The 23,525-nt window shown below is 48.4% G+C and overlaps 1 protein-coding gene across 17 annotated transcripts in view; it reads left to right on the plus strand.

Annotated features, from left to right (window-relative positions):
* The window catches only part of EMID1 (EMI domain containing 1), a 43,477-nt gene extending 19,956 nt beyond the window's left edge, over positions 1–23,521 (plus strand). For 4 of the 17 annotated variants that reach the window (XM_032883313.1, XM_032883317.1, XM_032883314.1 and 1 more), the window contains 6 exons: positions 771–860; positions 1,005–1,057; positions 1,536–1,598; positions 1,694–1,738; positions 13,527–13,571; positions 22,746–23,521. In XM_032883313.1, the coding sequence (XP_032739204.1) occupies positions 771–860; positions 1,005–1,057; positions 1,536–1,598; positions 1,694–1,738; positions 13,527–13,571; positions 22,746–23,051 (602 nt within the window). In that variant the 3' untranslated portion in view covers positions 23,052–23,521. Of the gene's footprint in view, positions 1–770; positions 861–1,004; positions 1,058–1,535; positions 1,599–1,693; positions 1,739–13,526; positions 13,572–18,406; positions 18,492–19,409; positions 19,501–20,763; positions 20,842–21,864; positions 22,039–22,745 lie in introns of those variants that run through there. The other 13 variants (XM_032883324.1, XM_032883325.1, XM_032883316.1 and 10 more) reach the window with 12 other exon arrangements.
* Positions 23,522–23,525: the final 4 nt, after the last annotated feature.

Genomic DNA, 23,525 nt, shown 5'->3' on the forward strand with positions numbered 1-23,525 from the left:
GGGGCCAGCTTCAAACCCAGGCATCCTCTGGAGCCTGTGCTTGGAACCGCTGGCATCAGGCCCTCCTGCCAAGCCTTGGAGCTGGCCAGGGTCCAGCCCTCAGAGTACAGAAAGCTCCAGGCCTGGCAGCAGGAAATGAGCTCTGTGCCCCTGGTCCTGTGCTCAGAGCCCCTTCCGCCCAGGAGGGCCCGGATGTGTATCCTTCGCCTTGTCCCCAGCCTGACCTCCATGCGTGCTGCCAGTGGTCAGACCTTGGAGTGCCCCGTTCACCCCTACCTGTGCCTTTTCTTTGGTGTATGGCTGGGCACCATTCATTTATTGCTCCATCCAACCATTCATTCCATCTCACCACTCCTTCTCCTTCCCCAAGTCTCAGTTTCCTCATCTGTACAATGGAGAGAGCGACTGTAGAGTTCTCCCAGAGCTCCATGACCCCCCCCCTACAGAAGCCCAGCGCAAAGTAGGTGGTCAGTAAACAGTAGCTTTTATTAGTGTCCCCATCTGACATGTGGCAGTACGGGCTCAGCAAGCTGGAGTGTTGCTGGATGTCACGAGTTAGACTGTGGTAGGGTTAGTACCCAGGTCTCCCTGCCTCCAGGTCCTGTGTGACCAATACTCTCCCCATCCCTAGAGCAGCTGTCCAGGAGCCCCAGCCACACGCAGGCTATCCCACAGGGCGGTCACAGTCGGCTTGGCAGAGGGGGCAGGTACAGACTGACGGTCATGCTGAAGCTCAGCCGTGCTCACTCACCATCTTTCCCCCCCGCCAGGGGACCCCTTACTGTCCAACACCTTCACTGAGACTAGCAGCCACTGGCCCCAGGGACCGTCTGGACTCCCAGGCCCCCCAGGGCCCATGGGTAAGTTGAGTCCAGGTCCAGGGTAAAGGGTGGGGCTGGGAGATGGCAGAGGGCCTAAGGCTGTGGCTCTCAGGAGGGAGTGAACGCTGGACTTCCTGGCATTGTACTCTGTTTCGGTCCTGAGGACATCCTGTCTTATTCCAGGTCCCCCTGGACTTCCTGGTCCCATGGGCATCCCTGGGAGTCCTGGACACATGGTGAGTAAATCTCCAGTTGCTCCCACTAATCTGTTCCATCCATTCATCAACACACCCGCTTATCAGTCCACGTATCTGTCCACCCATCCAGGCATCCATCCGCCATTCATTCATTCAAGCATTTATGGAGCACTTAATACGCAAACTACTTTCCATAGATCTTTTCATTCAGTCCACATAAGGAGAAGCAAGCATTGTCCGCACGTGGCGGCCAAGAAAGATAGAGGTTCTTGACCTAGGGCTGCTGCCAGCACATGGCAACTTCCAGGTCAGGGCACAAACTCTCTGACTCCAGGGCCATAACTCTGAACCCTGAGCTGTACAAAGTCACTGCTGTGTGCCAGGCACTGGGAGTGTGGGAAAAGAACCCAGATGCCAGGCCAAACTGAGGCGCCCTCCTCTACCCCTCTGCCCCTACAAATCCCTGCCCACCCCATCCTGCCTCAGCACAAGACTGAGGCCCTGTCTTATTGCTCAGGGACCCCCAGGCCCCACTGGACCCAAAGGAATCTCCGGCCACCCAGGAGAGAAGGGAGAGAGAGTGAGTACTGAGGCAGCCCCTGGTGGAGGATTCTGGGAAGTCCTGGGTCATACCCCCCAATAGCTGACTTCATACCTCTCCTCCCTCCCACACAGGGACTGCGTGGGGAGCCTGGCCCCCAAGGCTCCACGGGGCAGCGGGTGAGTGATGTTGCCCACCCTACAGCACCGCCTCCAGGATCCCACAGGTCCAGACCCCTGCTCTGGCTCCATGTGCCACAACCAGAGCTCCCGACCCTCCCTCCGCCCAGGACATGGTGCATCTCTCTCTTTCCTCGTCCCTTGTCTCTGGGTCCTGTTAGGATCAGGTCACATCCCTCTCCCTCACTTGGGCTCTTTGTCTCTGTATCTGTTTCTCTCTCTTTCCTCCTTGTCTCTGTCTCTCTGACCCTGTATTTTTCTCTCTTTCACTCCCCGTCTTTCCAACTATGATTGTAGATTTGTCTATTTCTCCCTTTAGTTTGGTCAGTTTTTGCTTAGTGTGTTTCGAAGCTTTGTTCTTAGGTGCATACATGTTCAGGATTCTAATGTCAACCTTATTAAATTAATATCTTTCTCTCTAGTGATACTCCTTGCTCTGCATTCTGCTTTGATACTAAATTAAACACACCAGCTTTCTTATACTCAACGTTTGCATTGGTATATCTTTTTCAGTCCTTTTCCTTTCAACCCTGTCTTTCTATTCAAAGTCTATCTCTGGTTAACAGCATATACTCGGGGCTTATTTTTCAAACAGTCTTGACTGTTGAGTACATTTACCTTTAATGATATGTAGAGTTATTAATACGGTTCCATTTAAGTCAACCATCCCACCATCTTGCGATTTGGCCTCTCTTGACCCCATCTTTTAATTTTTTTTCCCTTTTTCCTGTCTTCTTTTAGACTGAGTACTGTCTACAGCCCCATTTTATCTCTATGACTTTGTGTTATTTTTTCACGGTTGCTCTAAGGATAACGATAGGCATCCTTGACTTATCACAGTTTGCTTGAATTAATATTATACCACTTCATGTATAAATAGGAATGTTTCAACTGTATAATTTGCCCCCTTCTCACCTTGCTCTATCACTGTCATTCATTTCACTTTTGCATTTGTTATAATCCCCACAATACATTGTTGTTATTGCTTTAAACAATTGACTTTGAAAGAAGTTAGGAAAATAGTCGTTCATATCTACTGATACAGTTATCATTTCTAACGATTTCCTGTAGCTCCAGATTCCATCTGGTATCGTTTGTCTTCAGCCTAAAGAACGTCCTTTAGCTCTGCCTGTATGGGTCTACTGGCAACGAATCCTCCCACTTTCATCTAAAACTGTCTTCTGAGGCTCCTGGGTGGCTTAGTGAGTAAAAGCCTCTGCCTTTGGCTCAGGTCATGATCCCAGAGTCCTGGGATCAAGCCCCGCATCGGGCTCTCTGCTCAACGGGGAGCCTGCCTCCTCCTCTCTCTCTGCCTGCCTCTCTGCCTACTTGTGATCACTGTCTGTCAAATAAATAAATAAAATCTTAAAAAAAAAAAGATATTTTCAGTTGAATATAAAATGAGTGTTTGGCAGTTTTCCTCCCTTTTAGCACTTTAAAGATATTGTTCCATGGTCTTCTGGCTGATGTAGGAAATGACAACATCTCATGAGAAATTGGCTGTGGTTCTTGTTGTTCTCCTGTACGTACTACGTCTTTTTTCCTTTGGCTTTTAAGATTTTCTCTTTACTCTTGGTTTTCAACAGGTTGATCATGATGTAGTTGGGTATGATTTTGTGTTTACCCTTCTTTGGGTTTGCTAGGATTCCTAGATCAGCAAGGATGCTGAGATTTTTGTTTTGGTTGGTTGTTTTTTTATCTAATTGATAAAATTATCTCTACAGCATTTTGGGGGGTTCACAGAAAAATTGAGCAGAAAGTACAGAGGATTCGCATATCCTCCCTGTCCTCACATACGCACAGCCTCTCCCACTATCAACATCTCACGTACAATGGCACATTTGGTACAATTGAATCCACAATGACACATTGTCACCCGAAGTCCATAGTTTACACAAGAGTTCCCTCTTGGTGTTGAACATTCTGTGGGATTGGTAGATGAATGTATCCACCATTGTCATGTCATATAGAGTGGTTCCGCAGACCTAAAAATCCTTGGTGTTCCGCCCAATCATCCCTCTCCCCTCACTAATATGCATTAAAGTTTCCTCCGTGTCTTTTCATGGTTCGATAACTCATTTCGTTTTAGCTGTAAATAATATTCCATCATATGTCCCACAATTTATCCATTCGCCTACTCAAAGACACCTTGGTTGCTTCCAAGTTTGGGCAGTTCTGAAGAAACATCCACATGCAGATTTTTGTGTGGACATGTTTTCAGTTCATTTGGGTAAATACCAGTGTGTGCAATTGCTGGATCTTAGAGTATATTTAGTTTTGTAAGAATCTTTTCTGTAAGAAACACACTGTGTGTGTGTGTGTGTGTGTGTGTGTGTTCATATGTGGTAAGAACACTTAAGATTTACCCTCTTAGCAAATTTCATTTACACAATACACTATCATCAACTACAGTCACCATACTCTATGTTAAATCTTCAGAACTTCATCATGTTATAACTGAAAGTTGGTATTCCTTTATCAACCTTTCCCCATTCCTCATCCCCTGCCCCAGGCCCTGGCGATCTACTGTGTTTCTGTTTCTATCTGTTCAATCAATCTTTCTTTCTTTCTTTCTTTATTTCTTCCTTCCTTCCTTCCTTCCTTCCTTCCTTCCTTCCTTCCTTCCTTTCTTTCTTTCTTCTTCTTTTTTTTTTAAGATTCCACATAGAAGTAATACCACGCAGTATTTGTCTTTCTCTATCTGGTTTATTTCACTCAGAATAATGCCCTCCAGGGTCATCCATGTTGTTGCAAATGGGAAAATTTCTTTCTTTCTTTAAAGGATATATAATGTTCCATTATATATACACACATATATGGGGTGCCTGGGTGGCTCAGTGGGTTAAAGCCTCTGCCTTCAGCTCAGGTCATGATCCCAGGGTCCTGGGATTGAGGCCCACATCAGGCTCTCTGCCCAATGGGGAGCCTGCCTCCCCCTCTCTCTCTGCCTGCCTCTCTGCCTACTTGTGATCCCTGTCTGTCAAATAAATAAATAAAATCTTTAAAATACACACACACACACACACACACACACACACACACACACACACATATGTATACATACATACATACTGTAATAAATCCCTCTTCGTCATGGTATATAATTCTTCTTATACATCTTAGATTCCATTTGCTAAATTTTGTTGAAGAATTTTACATCTATGAGATAATATTGATCTTTCAATATCTCTTTTCCTTTCTTGTACTTTTGTCTAGTCTTGGTATTAGCTAGCACTAGCCTCATAGAATGAGTTAGGGTGTGTTCTCCCACTTCTATCCTCTGAAAGAAATTGTAAAGAATTGGTATAATTTTTTCATTTTTTTGTTTTACATGTGAGTGTCCAGTTGTTCCAGCATTATTTATGAAAAAGATTATCTTTGCTTTATTGCATTGTCTTGCTTCTTTATCAAAGATCAGTTTAATTTGATTTCTATTTCTGGGCTCTCTGTTCTGTTGATCTATTTTTCTCTTTTTTCTCTTTTAATTATCCTGGCTAGGAGATTGTCAGTTTTATTGATTTTTTTTTTCTCAAAGAACTAGTTTTTGGTATTGTTGGTTTTCCCTATTGATTTCCTGTTTTCAATTTCATTGATTTCTGCTCTAATTTCTATCATTTCTTTTATATTGCTTACTTTGGATTTAATTTACTCTCCTTTTTTCTACTTTTCTAAGGTTAAACTTAGATTATTGATTTTAGATCTTTCTTCTTTCCTAACATATGCATTCAGAGCAATAAATTTCCATCTACGCATTGCTTTTGATACTTTCCACAAATTTTGATAAGTTGCTATTTTATTTTTATATCGTTCAAAATATTTAAAAATGTCTCCTGAGACTTCTTATTTGACCCATGTGTTACTTAGAAGTCTATTGTTTAATTTCCAAGTATTTGGGGACTTTCCAGTTACCTTTCTGCTATTAATTTCTAGTTTAATTCCATTATGGTCTAAGAACATGCATGGTATGATTTTTAGTTCTTTGAAATTCATTGAGATATATTTTATGGCTCAGAATGTTCCATGTAAGCTTGAGAAGAATGTGTAATCTGTTGTTGGATGAAATGGTCTATAGACATCAATTGTATCCAGTTGATTGATGGTGTTGCTGATTTCAACTATGTTCTTTCTCATTTTCTGCCTAACTGTATGTGTCCATTTCTGGCAGAGGATGTCAGATTTTCCAACTGTAACAGCCGATTCCTATATTTCTCCTTGCAGTTCTATCAGTTTTGGGCTTATATATTTCGAGGCCCTGTTGTTAGGCATATACACATTAAGGATTGTTGTGCCTTCATGGAGTACTGATCCTTTCATCATTTTGTATTGCCCCGCCTTTATCCATGATAATTTTACTTTCTCCGAAGTCTGCTCTGTCTTCTCTGGTTAGTGCTAGTATGGCATATCTTTTTCCATCCCTTGGCTTTATATGTGTCTTTTTTTTTTTAAGATTTTATTTATTTGACACAGAGAGAGAAAGAGAGATCACAAGCAGGCAGAGAGGTAGGCAGAGAGAGAGGGGGAAGCAGGCTCCCCACCGAGCAGAGAGCCGAATGCGGGGCTCAATCCCAGGACCCTGAGACCATGACCTGAGCCAAAGGCAGAGGCTTAACCCACTGAGCCACCCAGGTGCCCTGTGTCTTTATATTTAAAGTGGGCTTCTTCTAGACAACATACAGTTGGGTCTTGGTTTTTTACCCACTCTGACAATCCTTGACTTTTAATTGGTGTATTTAAACCATTGACATTTAGGGGCACCTGGCTGGCTCATTCGGTGGAGCGTGCACCTCTTGATCTCAGGGTTGTGAGTTCGAGCCCCATGTTGGCTGTAGAGACTACTGAAAAATAAGGTTTTTTTTTTAATTAAAAAATAAAGAAATTATTGAAATTTAAAGGGATTATTAAATTAATATTTACCCTATTTTTTACTGTCTTCTATTTGTTGCCCTTAATCTTTGTTCCTATTTTTCTTCTACAGCTTTTCAGCCTTTTGCAGTTTTAATTCATTTGATATAATTCCACTTTCTCTCCTTTCTTAGCATTATCAGTTGTACTTCCTTTTTCACTTTTTTTTTTTTTAGATTTTATTTATTTATTAAAAAGAGAGAGTGAGAGCATGAGAGGGGAGGATGTCAGAGGGAGAAGCGGACTCCCCGTGGAGATGGGGGGGGCCAATGCAGGACTTGATCCCGGGACTCTGGGATCATGACCTGAGCCAAAGGCAGTGGCTTAACCAACTGAGCCACCCTGGTGCCCTCACTTTTTTTTTTTTTTAAGATTTTTTTTTTTTTATTTGAGAGAGAGAGTAGAGAGAGAGCATGAGCAGGGGAAGGGGCAGAGGGAGAAGCAGGCTCCCGACTGAGCAAGGAGCCCAACATGGGACTTGATCCCAGGACTCTGGGATCATGACCTGAGCCAAAGGCAGACGCTTGACCGACTGACCCACCCAGGGATCTCCCTTTTTCAGTTTTTGTAGTGGTTTCCCCAAAGTCTGCAATATACATTTACAACTAACCCACCTCTACTTGCAAATACCTTATGGTACAAATACCTTATGATAAAATATTCTCCATTTTCCCTCCTTTTCCTTATATCATTGCTGTCATTCATTTCACTCATATATAGTTACATGTAAGTATATCTATATATACACATACACACATATGCGTAAGCATACATAATTAAATACATAGTTGGTATTATCATTTTGAGCAAAGTATTTTCTGTCAGATCAGTTAAGAATACGAGAAACAAATGTTGCATTTTGCCTTCATTTATTACTTCTCTGATGCTCTTCCTTTCTTTATGTAGATCCCGAGTTCTGACTTACGGCTTCCTTCTCTTTGAAGAATTCCTTTTAACATCTTTGCAAGGCAGATCTACTGGCAACAAATTCTGTCAGTTTTTGTTTTTCTGAGCAAGTCTTTCTTTCTCCTTCATTTTTGAAGGATGATTTTACAGGGCACACAATTCTAGGTCAATGGTTTTAGTCTCTCAACACTTTAAATATTTCACTCTGCTCTCTTCTTGTTGGAATGGTTTCTGAAGAGAAGTTGGATGGAAGTCTTATCTTTGCTCCTCTAAAGAAGTTGACTTTTCATCTGGCTTCTTTCAAGACACTTTTTTTTTTTTTTTTAAGTAATCTCTACATCCAACATGGGCTCAAACTCACAACCCTGAGATCAAGAGTCATATGCTCTACTGACTGAGCCAACAAGGCGCCCCTTTCAAGACGCTTTTTTATCTTTGATTTTCTGAAATTTATTTTTTTTAAGATTTTATTTATTTATTTGACAGACAGAGATCACAGGTAGGCAGAGAGGCAGGCAGAGAGAGATAGGGGGCGGAGCAGGCTCCCTGCTGAACAGAGAGTCCGATAAGGGGCTCGATCCCAGGACCCTAGGATCATGACCTGAGCTGAAGGCAGAGGCTTTAACCCACTGAGCCACCCAGGTACCCCTGATTTTCTGAAGTTTAAATATGATCTGCCCAGGGTGTAGTATTTTAGGGAGCATTTATCCTGCTTGGTGTTCTCTGAACTTCCTTGGTCTGTGGCTTGGTATCTGACAGTTTGGGACAATCCTGTCATTATTCCTTTGAATATTGCTTCCGGTCCTTTCTTTTTCTTCTCCTTCTGGTCTTCCCATTACATGTGTTGTACTTTTTGTACTTGTCTCATCATTTTTTGATATTCTGTTCTGCCTTTTCAGTCTTTTTTTCTCATTGCTTTCCAGTTTTGAAAGTTTCTAATTATCATATTCTCAAGTTCACAGATTCCTTCCTCTGCCACACCCAGTCAAATGAGCCCTTCAAAGGCATTCCTCATTTCTGTTTCGAATGTTTGATCTCCAGCATTTTTTTCAAATATACACGCAAAGAATTTTTAACCTGAAAAATCTAAATGATATCAAATCATATATTCATGTGCCCAATACCAAGCTTAAGAAATACAACCATATCAGTGCCTTTGAAGTCCCCCATGTGCCCTTCCTGTCTCACTTTCTCCTTGAAAGGTATCTCTAAGGGAATATGAAATCTTGGCAGGAAACTGAAGGACTTGTGACTGCAGGTAACATTTTCAGTATTTTTTCCTGCTCTAGGTAGAACGTCAGGAAGGGGACAGTCTGGGAGATAAATGGCTGATATTCTGTTGAATTTGTATTTCTAGACCGTGGCTCCTGATACTAGAAAGCAGGGCCTCTGCTTGAACTGAAGTGTTTCTTCAGAAGCCTGGGAAGAATGGGATGACCCTTAGCTAACGGACTCTATGAAGAGCACCTCCAACAAAAATCTAGCAGTTTCTTTTTGATTCTTAGAGTTTCCATCTCTCTGCTCAGATTATCCATTTGTCCTTGCATGTTATCAATTTTTTCCATTAAAGCCTTTAGCATATTAATCATAGTTGTATTTTTTAAAAGATTATTTATTTAGGTGAGAGAGAGAGAGAGGAAAGAGCACAAGCAGTGGGGAGGAGAAGAGGGAGGGGAAGAAGCAGACTCCCCACTGAGCAGGGAGCCTGATGTGGGGCTCAATTGTAGGACTGTATCCCAGGACCCCAAGATCATGACCTGAGCCGAAGGCAGACGCTTAACTAACTGAGCCATCCAGGTGCCCCACAGAGTTGTTTTTTTAAATTCCTGGTGTGATCATTCCAACATCTCTGCTATGTCTGACTCTGGTCTTATTATTTGCTCAGTCTCTAAAACTGTGTCTTTTGCCTGCTAGTATGCCTTGTCATTTTAAAAAAAATTTTAATTTACTTTCAATTTAATTAACATATAGAGGATTCGTTTCAGAGGTAGAAGACAACGATTCATCAGTTGCATACAACACCCCATGCTCATTCTGTCACGTGCCCTCCTTAATGCCCATCCCCCAGTTATCCCATTTCCCCCCCAACCATTTCCCCTCCAGCAACCCTCACATGGTTTCCTATAGTTAAAAGTCTCTTGGGCGCCTGGGTGGCTCCGTTGGTTAAGCGACTGCCTTCAGCTCAGGTCATGATCCCCGAGTCCTGGCGAGTCCCGCATCCGGCTCCCAACTCCATGGGGAGTCTGCTTCTCCCTCTAACCTTCTCCTCACTCATGCTCTCTCTCCCTGTCTCTCTCTCTCAAAAAAAAAAAAAAAAAAATCTTTTATGGTTTGGCCTCCTCTGTTTATATTTTCTATTTCCCTCCCTTCCCCTATGTTCATCTGTTTTGTTTCTTAAATTCCACATACGAGTTCAAAATAGATGGAAGACCTAAATTTGAGACAGGAATCCATCAAAATCTTAGAGGGGAACACAGGCAGCAACCTCTGTGACCTCAGCTGCAGCGACTTCTTGCCAGACACGTCTTCAAAGGCAAAGAAAACAAAAACAAAAATAAACTATTGGTACTTCATCAAGATAAAAAGATTTTGCACAGGGACGCCTGGTTGGCTCAGTCAGTTAAGCATCTGCCTTCGGCTCAGGTCATGATCTCAGGGTCCTGGGATGGAGCCCTGAGTCAGGCTCCCTGCTCAGTAGAAAGTCTGCTTCTCCCTTTGCCCCTCCCTCCTCTCACCCCCGCACCTCCCACCACTGCCCGCTTGAGCTCACTTGTGGTGCTCGCTCTCTCTCCCGAATAAATAAAAAATCTTGAAATGCCATTTAAAAAAAAAAAAAGTGTTAAAAAATAAAAAAAGCTTTTGCACAACAAAGGAAACTATCAACAAAACCCAAAGGCAGCGTACAGAATACCTTGTTATTTTTTGTCGGAAGGTAAACATGATGTACTTGGTGAAAGGAACAGCAGTAGAGAGACTTTAGTGATGTAGTTGTTAGGTGTGCAGGGGGAGGAAGCATCCTGGAGTCCTGTTGTTGGGTCTCAGTCTTTCCCTAAGCCTATGCCCCTGGACTGTGAACTTCAGCAGCACTGCTTAGTTTTGTTTTTGGTTTTTTGTTTTGTTTTGTTTTTTAGTGTTTTTTGTTTTGTTCCCACCCCCAAGCCCCTCACACCCTGTTAGGTGGGACAAGATGGTTAAATGGGAGCTGAGCTGGGCTATTTCTGTTCCCACACATGGAAGGCTAAAGCTAGCTATAGTTGGGTATTTCCCTCCCCAGGTCAATGAAGCTCTGATAAGACCCCAACAGGTGGGGCACCTGGGTGGCTCAGTGGGTTGGGCCTCTGCCGTCGGCTCAGGTTATGGTCCCGGGGCCCTGGGATCAAGCCCCACATCGGGCTCTCTGCTCAGCAGGGAGCCTGCTTCCCCCTCTCTCTCTGCCTGTTGCTCTGCCTACTTATGATCTCTGTCTGTCAAATAAATAAATAAAATCTTTAAAAAAAAAAAAAAAAAAGACCCAACAGGTTAGGCTCCTGTAAAAAAAAGTTCCTCCTGAGAGCAGGCCCTGCTGAGAACAATAGAATGCTCTGGAGTGTTTCAAAATGGTTCCTTTCACCCTCCTCCTAAAAAAAAGCGCCAGGAGATTTTTCTACAACAGGGCTCCTGTGTAAAACTCACACAGATGTGGGGATTCCCCCCAAAACCAGGTCCCCCTGGAATGTTGAACTCTCAGAGTTGGCCACACCGAGAGTTGGCCTCCAGCAGCTTGTCAGTTGTGTTTACGTTTTTCTACCCGGCACTGGTTCCCAGGGAGGCTTCTGCTTAGTAAATCACAATCCACCCCTTTCTCCAGTTTCGGGGGACCAGTGGTTTGTCCTGGGACCTCACTGCTTTGATGGCTCTAAGAAGAGTTGTTGATTTTCCATTTGTTCAGCGTTTTCCTTGTTATTAGGACAGAATGGCAACTTCTGAGCTCCTCATGTGCCATGCCAGAAATAAAAAGTCTGGTTTGTTTCGTTTTTATATCAGATTTAGAGACGAAATTGGTTAATATTTCCTCAACTTATTTTTTCTGTTCCTATGCTACCTTCTCTCCTTCCAGGACTTCAGTTCTACCTAACACCCTCTCTTGAGGTACCGAGGCTCTGTTAATTTTTTTTAAGTATTTTTTATTCAAATAATCACTCATGACCCCCAAAATCCAGAGTCCTGTGCTCCTCCACCTGAGCCAGCCAGGTGCCCCAGGCTCCCATTATTTTTTCTTTTTTCTTTTTTTAAAAAATATTTTATTTATTTATTTGGCAGAGAGAGAGAAAGAGAGATCACGAGTAGGCAGAGAGAGGGGGGGAAACAGGCTCCCCACTGATCAGAGAGCCTGACGCGCGGCTCGATCCCCGGACCCCGAGATCATGAGCCAAAGACAGAGGTTTTAACCCACTGCCACCCAGGCGCCCCTGCTCCTTTATTTCTTAAGTTCCATATATGAGTGAAATCACATGGTGTTTTTCTTTCTCTGACTTACTTCACTTAACATAATACTCTCTAGCTCCATCCATGTCATGGCAAATAGCAAGATTTCATTCTTTTTTTTTTGGCTGGGTAATATTTCATTTTATATATATATATATATATATATATATATACACACATATACATATATATATATATGCTCTTCTTTTTTTTTCAACTTTTTTTCTTTTTAGATATTTTATTTATTCATTTGAGAGAGAGAGTGCACAAGCAGGGGGAGAGGCAGAGGGAGAGGGAGAAGCAGAATCTCCGCCAAGCAGGGAGCCCGATGTGGGACTCGATCTCAGGACCCTGTGACCATGACCTGAGCCAAAGGCAGATGCTTAACCTTTTGAGACACCCAGATGTCCCAATACTCTATCTTCTTTATCCATTCATCAGTTGAAAGACATTTGGTCTGTTTCCATAATGTAGCTATTTCGATGGTACTGCTATAAATATTGGGGTGGATGTATCCCTTTGAATTAGAATTTTGTATCCTTTGGGTAAATAGTCCAATTGTTGGGTCATAGGGTAGCTCTATTTTTAACTTTTTGAGGAGCCTCTGTACTGTTTTCCGAGTGGCTGTACCAGTTTGCACTCCTACCAACAGTGCACTGAGGGTTCCCATTTCTCTTCATCCTCGCCAACACCTGTTCTTTCTTGTGTTGTTGATTTTAGCCATTCTGACAGGTGTGAGGTGATCTCATTGTGATTTTGATTTGGGGCATTTCCTTGATGACAAATATGACAGATATTTTCAACTTTGAGCCTACTAATTTCAACAACTGGGTTGGCTATGGATCTGCTTCTATGGACTTCTTTTTCTCTTCATTGTGGGTCACATTTTCCTATTTCTTTACATACCTAGTAATTGTCCATACTGGACAATATAGATAATAAAGAGAATCTGGATTCTATTATCTTCCTCTGAAGAATGTTGATTTTTGGTCTAGAGCAAGGGTTGGACTCAGCTTTGTGACTTTAGGATGGGTAATTCATGGACTGTCCAAGGATTGGGGGGGGTATTTATGTAGATTTCACTCCCCTAAGTAGCTCCCTGCTTTCTAGGATTTCCTTTCAATTTCCTCCTCCTTTGGCAGTCTCAACTCCAACCTGTGATTCTTCAGCCCTGTAAGACTAAAGCTTCCTTTTTGAGCTATTTGCCAGGCTGAAGGGCTGGGGTGTGCCCTCAGGAGAAAAATCACAAGTATGTAGTGTGTGTGTGTGTGTGTGTGTGTGTGTGTGTGTGTGTGTTTACCGAGGGCAGTTCAATTCTTTCAAAGGTCAAAGAGCCTCCAGTTTCTGGCTGTTCTTTATTATGTTTCATTGCCTTTAAATCATTATGTTAGTCCAATACAAACCAGTCTCTCCCAGTCTTTTAGTGTCTCCTTCCCTCTTTCTCCCTCTTTTTCCCTCCCCAGCCTCCCTTCCTCCTTCCCTCTCTCATTACCTCTACCTCGGTCTCTCCTTGCAGGGAGAACCTGGCCCCAAAGGAGACCCTGGGGAGAAGAGCCACTGGGTAAGCTCCAGCCGAGCCCAGACCTCCTACTGCCCCTCCCTGCCCTGGGCACTCAGGAGATCAATGGGGATAGGGGCACCTCCTCTAAATCCCCACTGCCACCCGGGCTCCCAGAAGGGAGTCTTGACAGATCTCCACTCTGCCCCGGTCCCCATCGTGTCCCTCTCAGCCAGGCAGGGCCAGCCTTATCAGCAGGCCCCACGCTCTCTGTCTCTGTCTTCGTCCCTGTCTCCGCCTTCTTTCTGTGGCCTTGCCAAGCCAGGGTGACCCTGCCCATTCCTCCTGGGTGGTTTGGGCTGACCCAGTCCAGACTGCACCCTCCGCCTCCATGGCCCCTTCCCAGCAAGGGCTTCGGCTTCTGCTCTGCCTGCAGAAGAAAGGGAAGCATGAATACCATGTCCACACGTAACAATGGGACAGGGGGCCTTGAGAAAGCTGTGAAGCGTCAGGAGGGAGGCATTGCACAGTGAGGTACACTGGGACCCTGTTGGAAAAGGGATAAAGGACCTAGATACCACTGTACACCTAGGAAATCCATGGATCATGGGAAGGGAGGCCCACAAACCATTATGATTACATTGTACATGGTAAATGAGGTCAGGAGACCTAGACTCCGCTATTCTCAAAAGAGCTATAATTAATACAAGGTCCCAGACACCATCATATACATAGGAGAGCAATGGGGAGAGGGAGGAGAGGCCTAGAAACTATCATTGCATAGAAGAACCACTGAAAGTGAGATGAGGAGATCTAGAAACCACAATACACAATAGGAAACCCATGAAGATTGAGAAGGCAGGCCTAGAAACTCACAAACATAGGAGACATAGCATATATGAGAAAGGGGACAGAGAAACCACATGTGGGGTCCTAGAAACCTTTACAATCATTGGAGATAGGTGCAGTGAATGAGTTCCCAGGCCTAGAAATCTGCCCATCCAAGAGATGCATGGGGAGAGGTCCGAAAGTCCCACAGTGCAGGACTTGGAAACTATCATGACCTAGACATTTGGAAAATGGGTGGGGTAGGGCAGCCCCCCCCACAGGAGAGAAAGCTGGGAAGCTATTCAGAAGGCTGGTATCAGGCCTCCCTTTCCCCTGCCCCCTCCCTGGTGCAGTCTGGCTGGGGTGCCCTACTTACCAGCAAGCACTTGTAACTGAGGACATGGGATGCACCCAGAGCCTGCCTTGCCCTCTCTGCTCCTGATTGTGGGGTCAGTGATGGATACAGCCGTGGGAGCCCGTCACCCTGCACGAGCCCTTCCCTGTGTCTTCCCATGACTTCGGGGGCCCTGCTACCTCTATGGCAAGCCTCTCCCAGCCCCCCACACCCCCCTTCAGCCCCTCGTGGTTCCAGAACCTCTTAAGCACACTGCCAGTATGGGCACAAGCTGGGCTGAGGTCAGGCAGACCCATGTGAGCCCAGCCCTGTCCCTCTCCTAGGTCCCTTCACTGGCCATTCCCCTCCTGGGAACTTGTTTCCCTACTCAGCCCAGGAGAGGTAGGAAAGATGACATGAGGTTGAGTTAAACTATGCAGCTCCATTCCTGCATGGGATTCCAAGAGGAGAACAGATGCCTGAACTGTCCCAACCCAGGCCTTGAACTCAGGACCACCTTGTGGGACAGGCCGCCCAAGAGGTAGCAGGGCCCTTGCCCATCCTCCTGCCTCCCCATCGCCCACCTGTACTTCTGCCCCTGCTTGCCACATGCCTGAGGGGGGCCTGCTGGGCTGGGGTCAGCATGAGGCTTTGGGGACTGGGGGACCAGCTCTAGTTGGGGTAGGTGGGCATGAGGTCCAGTGTGGGGAAGGGCCCTGAGGGGGCTTCTCTCCACCTACCAACCCCCAGGAAGACCTGAACCACTGGCCTGACTGTGGCTCAGCAATGACACCCAGTGGTCATGAATATGAACTGCAGTTCTGCCCCCAGAGTGACTGAGATGAACCAGCCCATCTAGACCAAAGTTCGTATCCCTCATTTAGACAGGAAAAACTGAGGCCCAACTCCGCAGAGCAAATTGTTGGCAGAGCTGGAACTGAAGCCCAGGATGTTCAGATCCCATGACCGGGGAAACCCGCCCCTCCTCGGTGGGTGCCAGGCATATAGACATGACTTGGACACAGTCCCCACTCTTAAGGTGGTCACAGTGGGAGGGGAGAACAGACCAGTAACCATCGGCAACAGGACTGAGGGAGCTCAGCTGTGATGGGGAAGGATCTGGCATCCTCTTGGAGGAGGAGATGGGGGCTAAGGCCTGAAGGGTGTGTCAACCAAACAAAGGTATTCAGGCTGAGCAGAGACAACATCATGTTCAAAGGCCTTAGGGCTGGCGTAATCCTGGGGTATTCGAGGAGCTGGTGATACTTGGCATGGTACAGTGTGACAGTCAAGGGGTGAGACAGAAGTCAAACAGGCTTTCAGGACTTGGGCGGCCATATTGAGGAATTTGAACTTGGTTCTGCGGACAGTGGGGAGTTATTGAACTATTTAACAGCAGGGAAGGGACACAGTCACATTTTCATTTGCAAACAGTTCATCTGACTGCCTTGTGAAGAATGGATGGGAGAAGGGGGGCAACACGGGAGAAGCAGAAAGAGAGATGCCAGAACGGATTCTGTTGTGGACATTCTGGCAAGTGACTGTGGGGGCTAGAACCGGCAAGGGGGATGGTGAGGACGGATGGCTGTCCATGGACTAAGCGATCTGTGGTGCTGGTTTGACTGTGAGGGGGAGCAAGCAGTTCAGGCGACCTTTACAGTAGAGAGCCCAGAGAAGCAGCACCACTGGGTTCTGTCCAGGGAAAATGGGAGCTGTATTAAAGCTGAGTGGAGGTGCCGGGTGGGGGGTGTCCAGCAGGCCCTGGACACTCAGTCCAGGCCGGGGGGGGGACTGGGACGTTATCAGTGCAAACAATAGGCCACCCATCTTGGGAGGGATCCAAATAACGGAACTTTGATGTTTTCCTTTAATTTTCTTTTCTTTTTTTTTTTTTTTTTTTTTTTTAAGATTTTACTTGAGAGAGGAGAGTACTAGCAGTAGGGAGGGGTAAGAGGAGACGCAGACTCCGCATTGAGCAGAGAGCCCAACACTGGGCTCAATCCCAGAACCCTGGGATAATGACCTGAGCCAAAGGCAGAACCTTAACCGACTGAGACACCCAGGTGCCCCTTAGCTGTTTGTTTGTTTTTAATTTAATCTAAGATTTAATCAACACTCAAGCATTGCACTTGATTGTTACATCTCTAGTGCCTTATAATGTAGAACAGTCCCTGTCCTTTTCTTCTTCCTCTTGACTTTGTCTTTTTGTGAGTACCCTGCCATCTAGATTTGTCTGGTTATTTCCTGGTGATGAGAGGCAGTTAAATGCTCTTGGCAGGAGCACTAGTGGACGCCCTCTTATTACACTTACCTGGACGTTCATGGTGTCAGCTTGTCCCCACCATCCACGCCCGGAGTGGCTTAGTGTAATTTTTAAAGGTCATCCATTTTTAGATCCTGCTCCTGTAATACTTGAAGAGGGATTACTTTGGTGTGGCCCGTGGTGACCCTGTGACCCTTAGGCTGCAGTGGCCAGTTAGTGGCCTGAGGGCAGCCCTAAACTGGTGATGTGGACAGGACAGCTGGGTTGTAATGGACAGTCCCAGCAACGCCACAGGAGGTTCATGGACACGTTAGGCGGACTCTCGGTTGTTAGATGTTTTGGTGAACCCTAAAGGGTGGGTTTCTGCTATAGCATAGTCTGCCCCAATCCCTTCAATTAGTCTGTACTAAGTAAAGGACGCTGAGAGAGACTCCCAGATATGTCAGGACTGGAATAGTTCTATGTGCTGTCCTGGTGCTCTGTTGGAATTCAGATATCGACATTCCAGAAATAGCTTTAGTCTGGGCTAGGAAAGAGGAAGAGGTGAGGGACTGTGGAAGTTCAGCCAGACCGTGGACCCCGTTCTGGGGAAGGAAAGGACAGACAGACAAATTGGAAAGGACAGACCAACAAATTGGAAGTCAAGGTGAAGGCTGGCCGGAGTGCCAGCTGACACTGTTGCGGGAGGTGGGGGTGGGGGCACTGCCACATCCCTGGGCCTGGGGACTGCAGACCCCGAGATACTGCTTAGAAGGGAGGGTGGGGCTGGGGGCCTGATCGCAAGACATGCCGAATATGGATTTGAAATAGGGAGAGCCCAGGTAGGGAGGAGCCCAAAGTGAGAAGGGCTGGGGAGTGGACACCTGGGCCTGAGCCTCAGCTTTTCCATTTTTGAGCCCAACTTCCCAAAAGTGATGCCACTCAAATGTTTTCTCATTTTACTTGTTCGTATTCATTTTGATGTGAATGGAAAGGACATCCATGAGTAGCCTGTTCGCACTGATGGAATTCATTAGAGTGAGATTAATGTAGTATTAAGGCAAAAAGGGACTCCGTTGAAAGACTGTTAAGTAAATGAGAATGCAGGTGGCCCAGGGATGGGGCAGGAACCATGCAGGTGTGAGGCAACAGAGATTCAGGGGTACCCAGTGACAGCCCCCAGGGCAGGCTCTGGGACAGCAGCGCAGCCCCTGTGGATCTGCAACCCCCGGCCGCCAGTGCAGGGGTGTGGGCAGAGAGCAGCCAGCTGGAACCATCAGGACTTACCGGAGCGGGCTGCTTCCACCTGTCTTGCCCCGCCCCCACACCCCCGTTCCCTCCTGGTCTTGTCCTGCCTGTCCGCGGGCCCTGGGGCTGTGGCCGGTGGTGTGGGTTGCAGGTGCATGTCCAGGGTGGGGCATGGGCCACCAACAAGCTTTGCAGGGCCCCCTCCCTCGCCCCCTTCACGGCTGCATCTGTCTCTTTCCTCCGCAGGGGGAGGGGTTGCACCAACTACGCGAGGCTTTGAAGATTTTAGCTGAGAGGGTTTTAATCTTGGAAACAATGATTGGGCTCTATGGTGAGTAGAGACAGACAGACGGACAGACAGCCCAGCCCCCACCCGCTAGCCTTCCCCAGGCCCCTCTTGGGGTGGAGCTGCCTGGACCCAGCCGTGAGGCTGGAGAAGGTGCCTGCCCCAGGCTGGGGAGGACCTGAGAGAGCAAGACCACTCATCCCGCAGGTCCCTCCTCCACAGGTGAAAAGGGGGGCCCAGAGACCTGGCCCCCCACCTCTGTGGCCAGACCTGGGCCTCCGAGCATTGTGGGTAATGTGTTTTCCAGGCCTACAGGGAAAGCAGAGGTGATAGATTTTGAGTTTGGAAGAAATTAGGGGTAATGGAGCCAAACTCCAGACCAGCAGGGGATTGTGGGTAACCGGGCCAGACTGCAGCAGAACAGGGGGTCATGGGTCACAAAGTAGGGCTTCATTCAGCTCTCCATAAATCGTGGGTAACAGAGCAAGCCAGTCTCCCAAGTCCACAGAACAACAGGTCACGGAGCTAGGCTCCAGAAGCACAGGGGACTGTGGGTGACGAAGCCAGGCTTCCCCACTAGTTCCAATCTCCCTTCCCCCAGAAGCCCCCAGAGGCTCTCACAGGGCAGTCTTCCTGGCCCCAAGTATCTCCCTTACAGCTGCAGGTCCCCTTCTGCTCCTCCTAACCCACCCTGCAGGTCCCTTTAGGGGTCGGAAAGAGCCAGATCCCCACCCCAGGCCCTTACCCACCAGTGTCGCCACTCATCTGCTCACTTGAGGAGCCAGTCAGAGGAAGAGCCCTGCCCCCACTCACAAGGGGAGACTGAGGTCTCAGTAGAGACTCACACCCAGGCTCCTGCCTCAAAGCCGGCTGGTGCCTGTCCCCTACACCGCCCCCCTCGGCTCCCCGGCCCAGCCCTCGGAGGCCGGACTCGCACCGTCGTTCTTCTTGATCTCCCATCAGGCTCCTAGCTTACAGAGCTTCCTGCAGCAGCAGGCTCAGCTGGAGCTCCTGGCCAGACGAGTCACCCTGCTGGAAGCCATCATCTGGCCAGGTAACGGCAGGGTGGGCAGGTAGGGGTGGCCCCTTCCAGGAAGGGCCCAGGGACACATAAGTCACCTCCTACTGGTGGCCCCAGACCAGCAGACACCCCTCTAGTCCTTCCAGCCAGCCAGCAGACAGTCAGACGGTGCCTGACACCTTGCTGGCACAGGCTCCCAGATCAGACCTGTTCCTCTTCTCAGGGAGTGTAGGGTGCAGGGGCACAGGGGTCACCCTGGAACTGTTAAACCCAGAGTGAGGAACATCACGGTGTGGAGCAAGTGCTGAGAGCACAGAAGAACCCCAGCCCCGGGCTGGGGTGTGTGGGGAGGGCATGTCAGGGAGGGCTTCCTGGAGGAGGTATTCTCCAAATGAACCTGAAGAGCAAGGATGATCATTGGTAAACAGGCAGAGGAACAGCGCAAGCCAAGGCCAAGAGGCTAGGCTGTTCTGTGAGGTTGCTAGGGAGTGACAGCTGAGGCTAGAGAATCTGGCAGGCCCCGGTTTGAGAAGGCTTTTGAAGGGAGGTAGAAGGCACGGAAGGAGGGAAGACGCCAAGTGCGCAGCACCCCTCCCATGCCTGGCTTTTCACAGTGGGGCTAAGTTTCTCCCCATTAAACCGGAGCCCGTGGATGGTCGTGGAGAGAGGCAGAGACTGTCCGCCCTAAGGGCTGAGCTCCGGTCCTCACCTACCCGCTAAGAGGCCCCCACGGCCGTCCTCCTACCACCTCCAGCTACCCCATCTCACAGCCCAATCCTAGTACATCAGCGCACAAAGGCCTGGGACATCATGTCCAACTTCGCATCTGTTTTACAGATGAGAAAACTGAGTCCCCAAGCAGAAAGGAGGGCAAGGATGACAGCCAAGCCAACTTCATTCAGCAAAACTGTAGGGCACACCTGCTGAGGAGTGCCAGGTCAGGGGGGACACTCTGGGCCCATCAAGTGAAGGGGAATCCTCAGAATCTACAGAGATGAGGGCCATGGGTGACAGGAGCACCAGAGGCTGTGAGTGAGCGGCCATTGCCCCCAGCTGTGGCAGAGAGAACTCTTCCCAGCAGACGGGACCCTGGGACTGGGTCACGGAAGATCCTTAAGAGTCTGTGAGCAGAAGATAGAAAGGGCAGCCCCGACAGAGTCCTGTGTGGACAAAGCCCTGGAGGCTGGAAGGAGTATGGGGTCCTCTTCCCAAGCTTCTCCCACCTTGCCACGGGGTGTTCTCTATCTTTTCCAAAACATCAGTGACCACCTCCCAGACCTCCTCCCCCTCTCACAGATCAGGGCCCAAGGACCAAATCCCAGGCTTTTTCAGGTGTCCCTCACCTCCTCTCAGGACTGGGAGAGGAGCCAGAAGGGACTGTAGCCTTGGACCCGTAGCCCGTCTTCTCTTTAGTTGCCTCTATCCAGCAGCCCAGGGAGGGAGTGGTGGTTACCTGAGGTGCTCACGCCCACTCACTGTGGCCACCAGCCTGGGAGAGTGATCCCACAAGCCAGCCTGAGTCTTGACCTGGAAGGGGAGGTGAAGGGAGAAGGGAGCAGAGAAGAAGGAACTTTCCCCATTGTCCATCGTACACAGCAGGCGCTAACTAAAGATCCAGATTGGGCTCATGTTTAGGTTACAATCAATAATGAGGCAGTAACAGCCGTCACACATCCGGCCCACTGGGCTGGGGGATTTAAATCCAGCCCTTTTAACAAGCTTGCTGGGTGGGTGATACCATTTCACAGATGAAGAAAACAGAAGTGCAGAGAGCTCACGTGATTTCCTCAAGAGTCGTAGCAATAGCAGTGGTGAGGCCACAGATCCACCGTAGATCTGTCCTTTAAAGCACTGGCCCAGGGAAACCTAGGGCCCTAAATAGCATAGGGTCAGAATAGCATCTCATGAATAGCACTCATGACCACAGTGACCAGGCCTGCAGGATACCTGGGTCAAAAATACACCTAGTGACCATTAATCATCCAGCATTTACTGTGAAAACCACCTTCCACTCCTGGTCACCTTAAACACTTAAAGGGTATGACACGGTATTGTCCCCACGTTCCATACGAGGCTCAGAGGTTCTCATGACTTGCCCAAGACCACATCATTGGTACATGGTGGGACCAGGGTTTGGCCCTAGCTGATTGTTGGAGCCTGAGCTCCGTGCTACACTCCTCCTATGCTCCCTGATTTAGGGGATGAAATACCTTTGACTATGACCACACACACCTGTTTGTCCCAGGGGGCCCAAATATCAGCCTAGAGGTGTATGGGTGGCTGGGACACCCAGAGTCAGAGTGCTAAACAGCTAGGATTATGAGGGCATGGCCTCTGGCAGTGCCTCAGTGGAAAGCTCGTGCTCACCAGAGTCTAAGTGTCTGTCCCTTTGAACAGGACTTTGGAGGCTCAGCCAAGTCCCCCATCGTGGGGCTCTGCTCGAGGGTTCATCTCCCCCTGGAAATATGGCCCATCCTGATCTACCTGATCCACTTACTTAATGTAGAGAGGGACCGAAGTGTTAGTAGCAGAAGACTTGCTGGAGGAGGTACGCCTTGCTTGGGTGTTGAAGGATGAGTAGGAACTTTCTGGGTGGCAAGAATGCCCGTTTTTCAGTTTCACTCTTGCGGGACAGCTCATTTCCAGGTCGGGGCCTATTTCACCATAGCCAAATTAGAACTGATTTCCATAATTATTGGAGTTGGCCAGGACCTCAGAGTACACCTGGAACTATCCCTCCTGGTTTTAGAGATGAGACAACTGAGACCCTGGCAGAGATTAGACTTACCCAAAGCTGTACAGTAGGTCTGTGCCAGAGCCTGGCCTTCCTAAACTCTTCCATACCACAGGTGGCCTAACCCCCGGAGAGGGGGAAAGCAAGTCTATTTCCTGACCTTAGCTTACGCAACTATGAAACGGGGATGATTCAGGGCACACCTCTATCCCAAAGTGTGGGAAGGAACTATACTTTTATGGAGCATTCACTCCGTGCTAAGCATTTCAGAAACACAACAGGTTGATTGATTCTCACTTGACAGAGAAAATCAGAGGCCCAGAGTGCTCTCATTGGGTGGGGAGCTGATAATTCCGGGGGAGGAGGAGGGGGAGGCACTAACCAGTTTGCAAGCATCCTTCTTTCTCACAGCTCCGCCTCCCAGACGCCAGGGCAGAGCGTGCCTGGCCGGAGTACCCAGCGCTCCAGCCCCCAGAGGGCTGAAGGGAGAGGGGCACCTCACACAGACCTCACTAACCCTGCCTCTCTTCTTTCCCTCCGGCAGAACCAGAGGGGTCGGGGGCAGGCCCTGCCAGCACAGGCACCCCCAACCTCCTGCGGGGCAAGAGGGGAGGACTCGCAGCCAACTACCGGATCGTGGCCCCCAGGAGCCGCAACGAGAGAGGCTGAGGGCGGGGGCGGCCCTAGGGGCAGACCAGGCCAGGCTTCCCTTCCCAGCCTGGACTTGGCCAACTGCCTCCAGGGACCGCCCAGCCATATTTATTCACGTCCTCAGGGTCCCTTCTGCCACCTAGGCCTTCGGGATGGGCAAGTCTTGGTCCCAACTCCCTGGCTCCCTGTGCAAGCCTAATATGAAGCTGAGAAAGGACAGGGGCCTGAGAGAGAGGGGCAGCCCAGGCAAGAGGGGAGGCCTCACTCAGGGCCCTGGGCCTCTGTCCCCCTCCGGGAAGTAGGACAGGAAGAGGTGGCTGGTTCGAGGCTTTTGTCTTCTCATCAGCTGCCCAGGCATCTGGGCCTGGAAGGGCTGAAGGGAGCTGGGAGCTGGAGTTCTCCTGGGCCCTTGGCACACGCAGGGCTTGTCACCCCCTCCTCCCCAGCCAAACCTCGGGGAGCCCACCGCACCCCTCCTCTCCTTGATTTCTGGTGCTGGGTCCCCACCCTGAGCTCAGCTGGCAGGACGCTGGGGATTCCTTGTATAGGCCCTGCCCCATGAGCCCCCAGCCCCTCCCATGTCCCAGGTCGGGGTTGAGGCATGGAGAGGAAGGGGCCCCCTGGAGGTAGAGGTGTCCAGCCAATAAAGGCCCCCAGTCTGATGTCCCACTGG

This window comes from Lontra canadensis, unplaced genomic scaffold (assembly GCF_010015895.1).
Source record: "Lontra canadensis isolate GAN:19392208 unplaced genomic scaffold, GSC_riverotter_1.0 scaffold87, whole genome shotgun sequence".
In the NCBI taxonomy this organism is placed as follows: Eukaryota; Metazoa; Chordata; class Mammalia; order Carnivora; family Mustelidae; genus Lontra; species Lontra canadensis.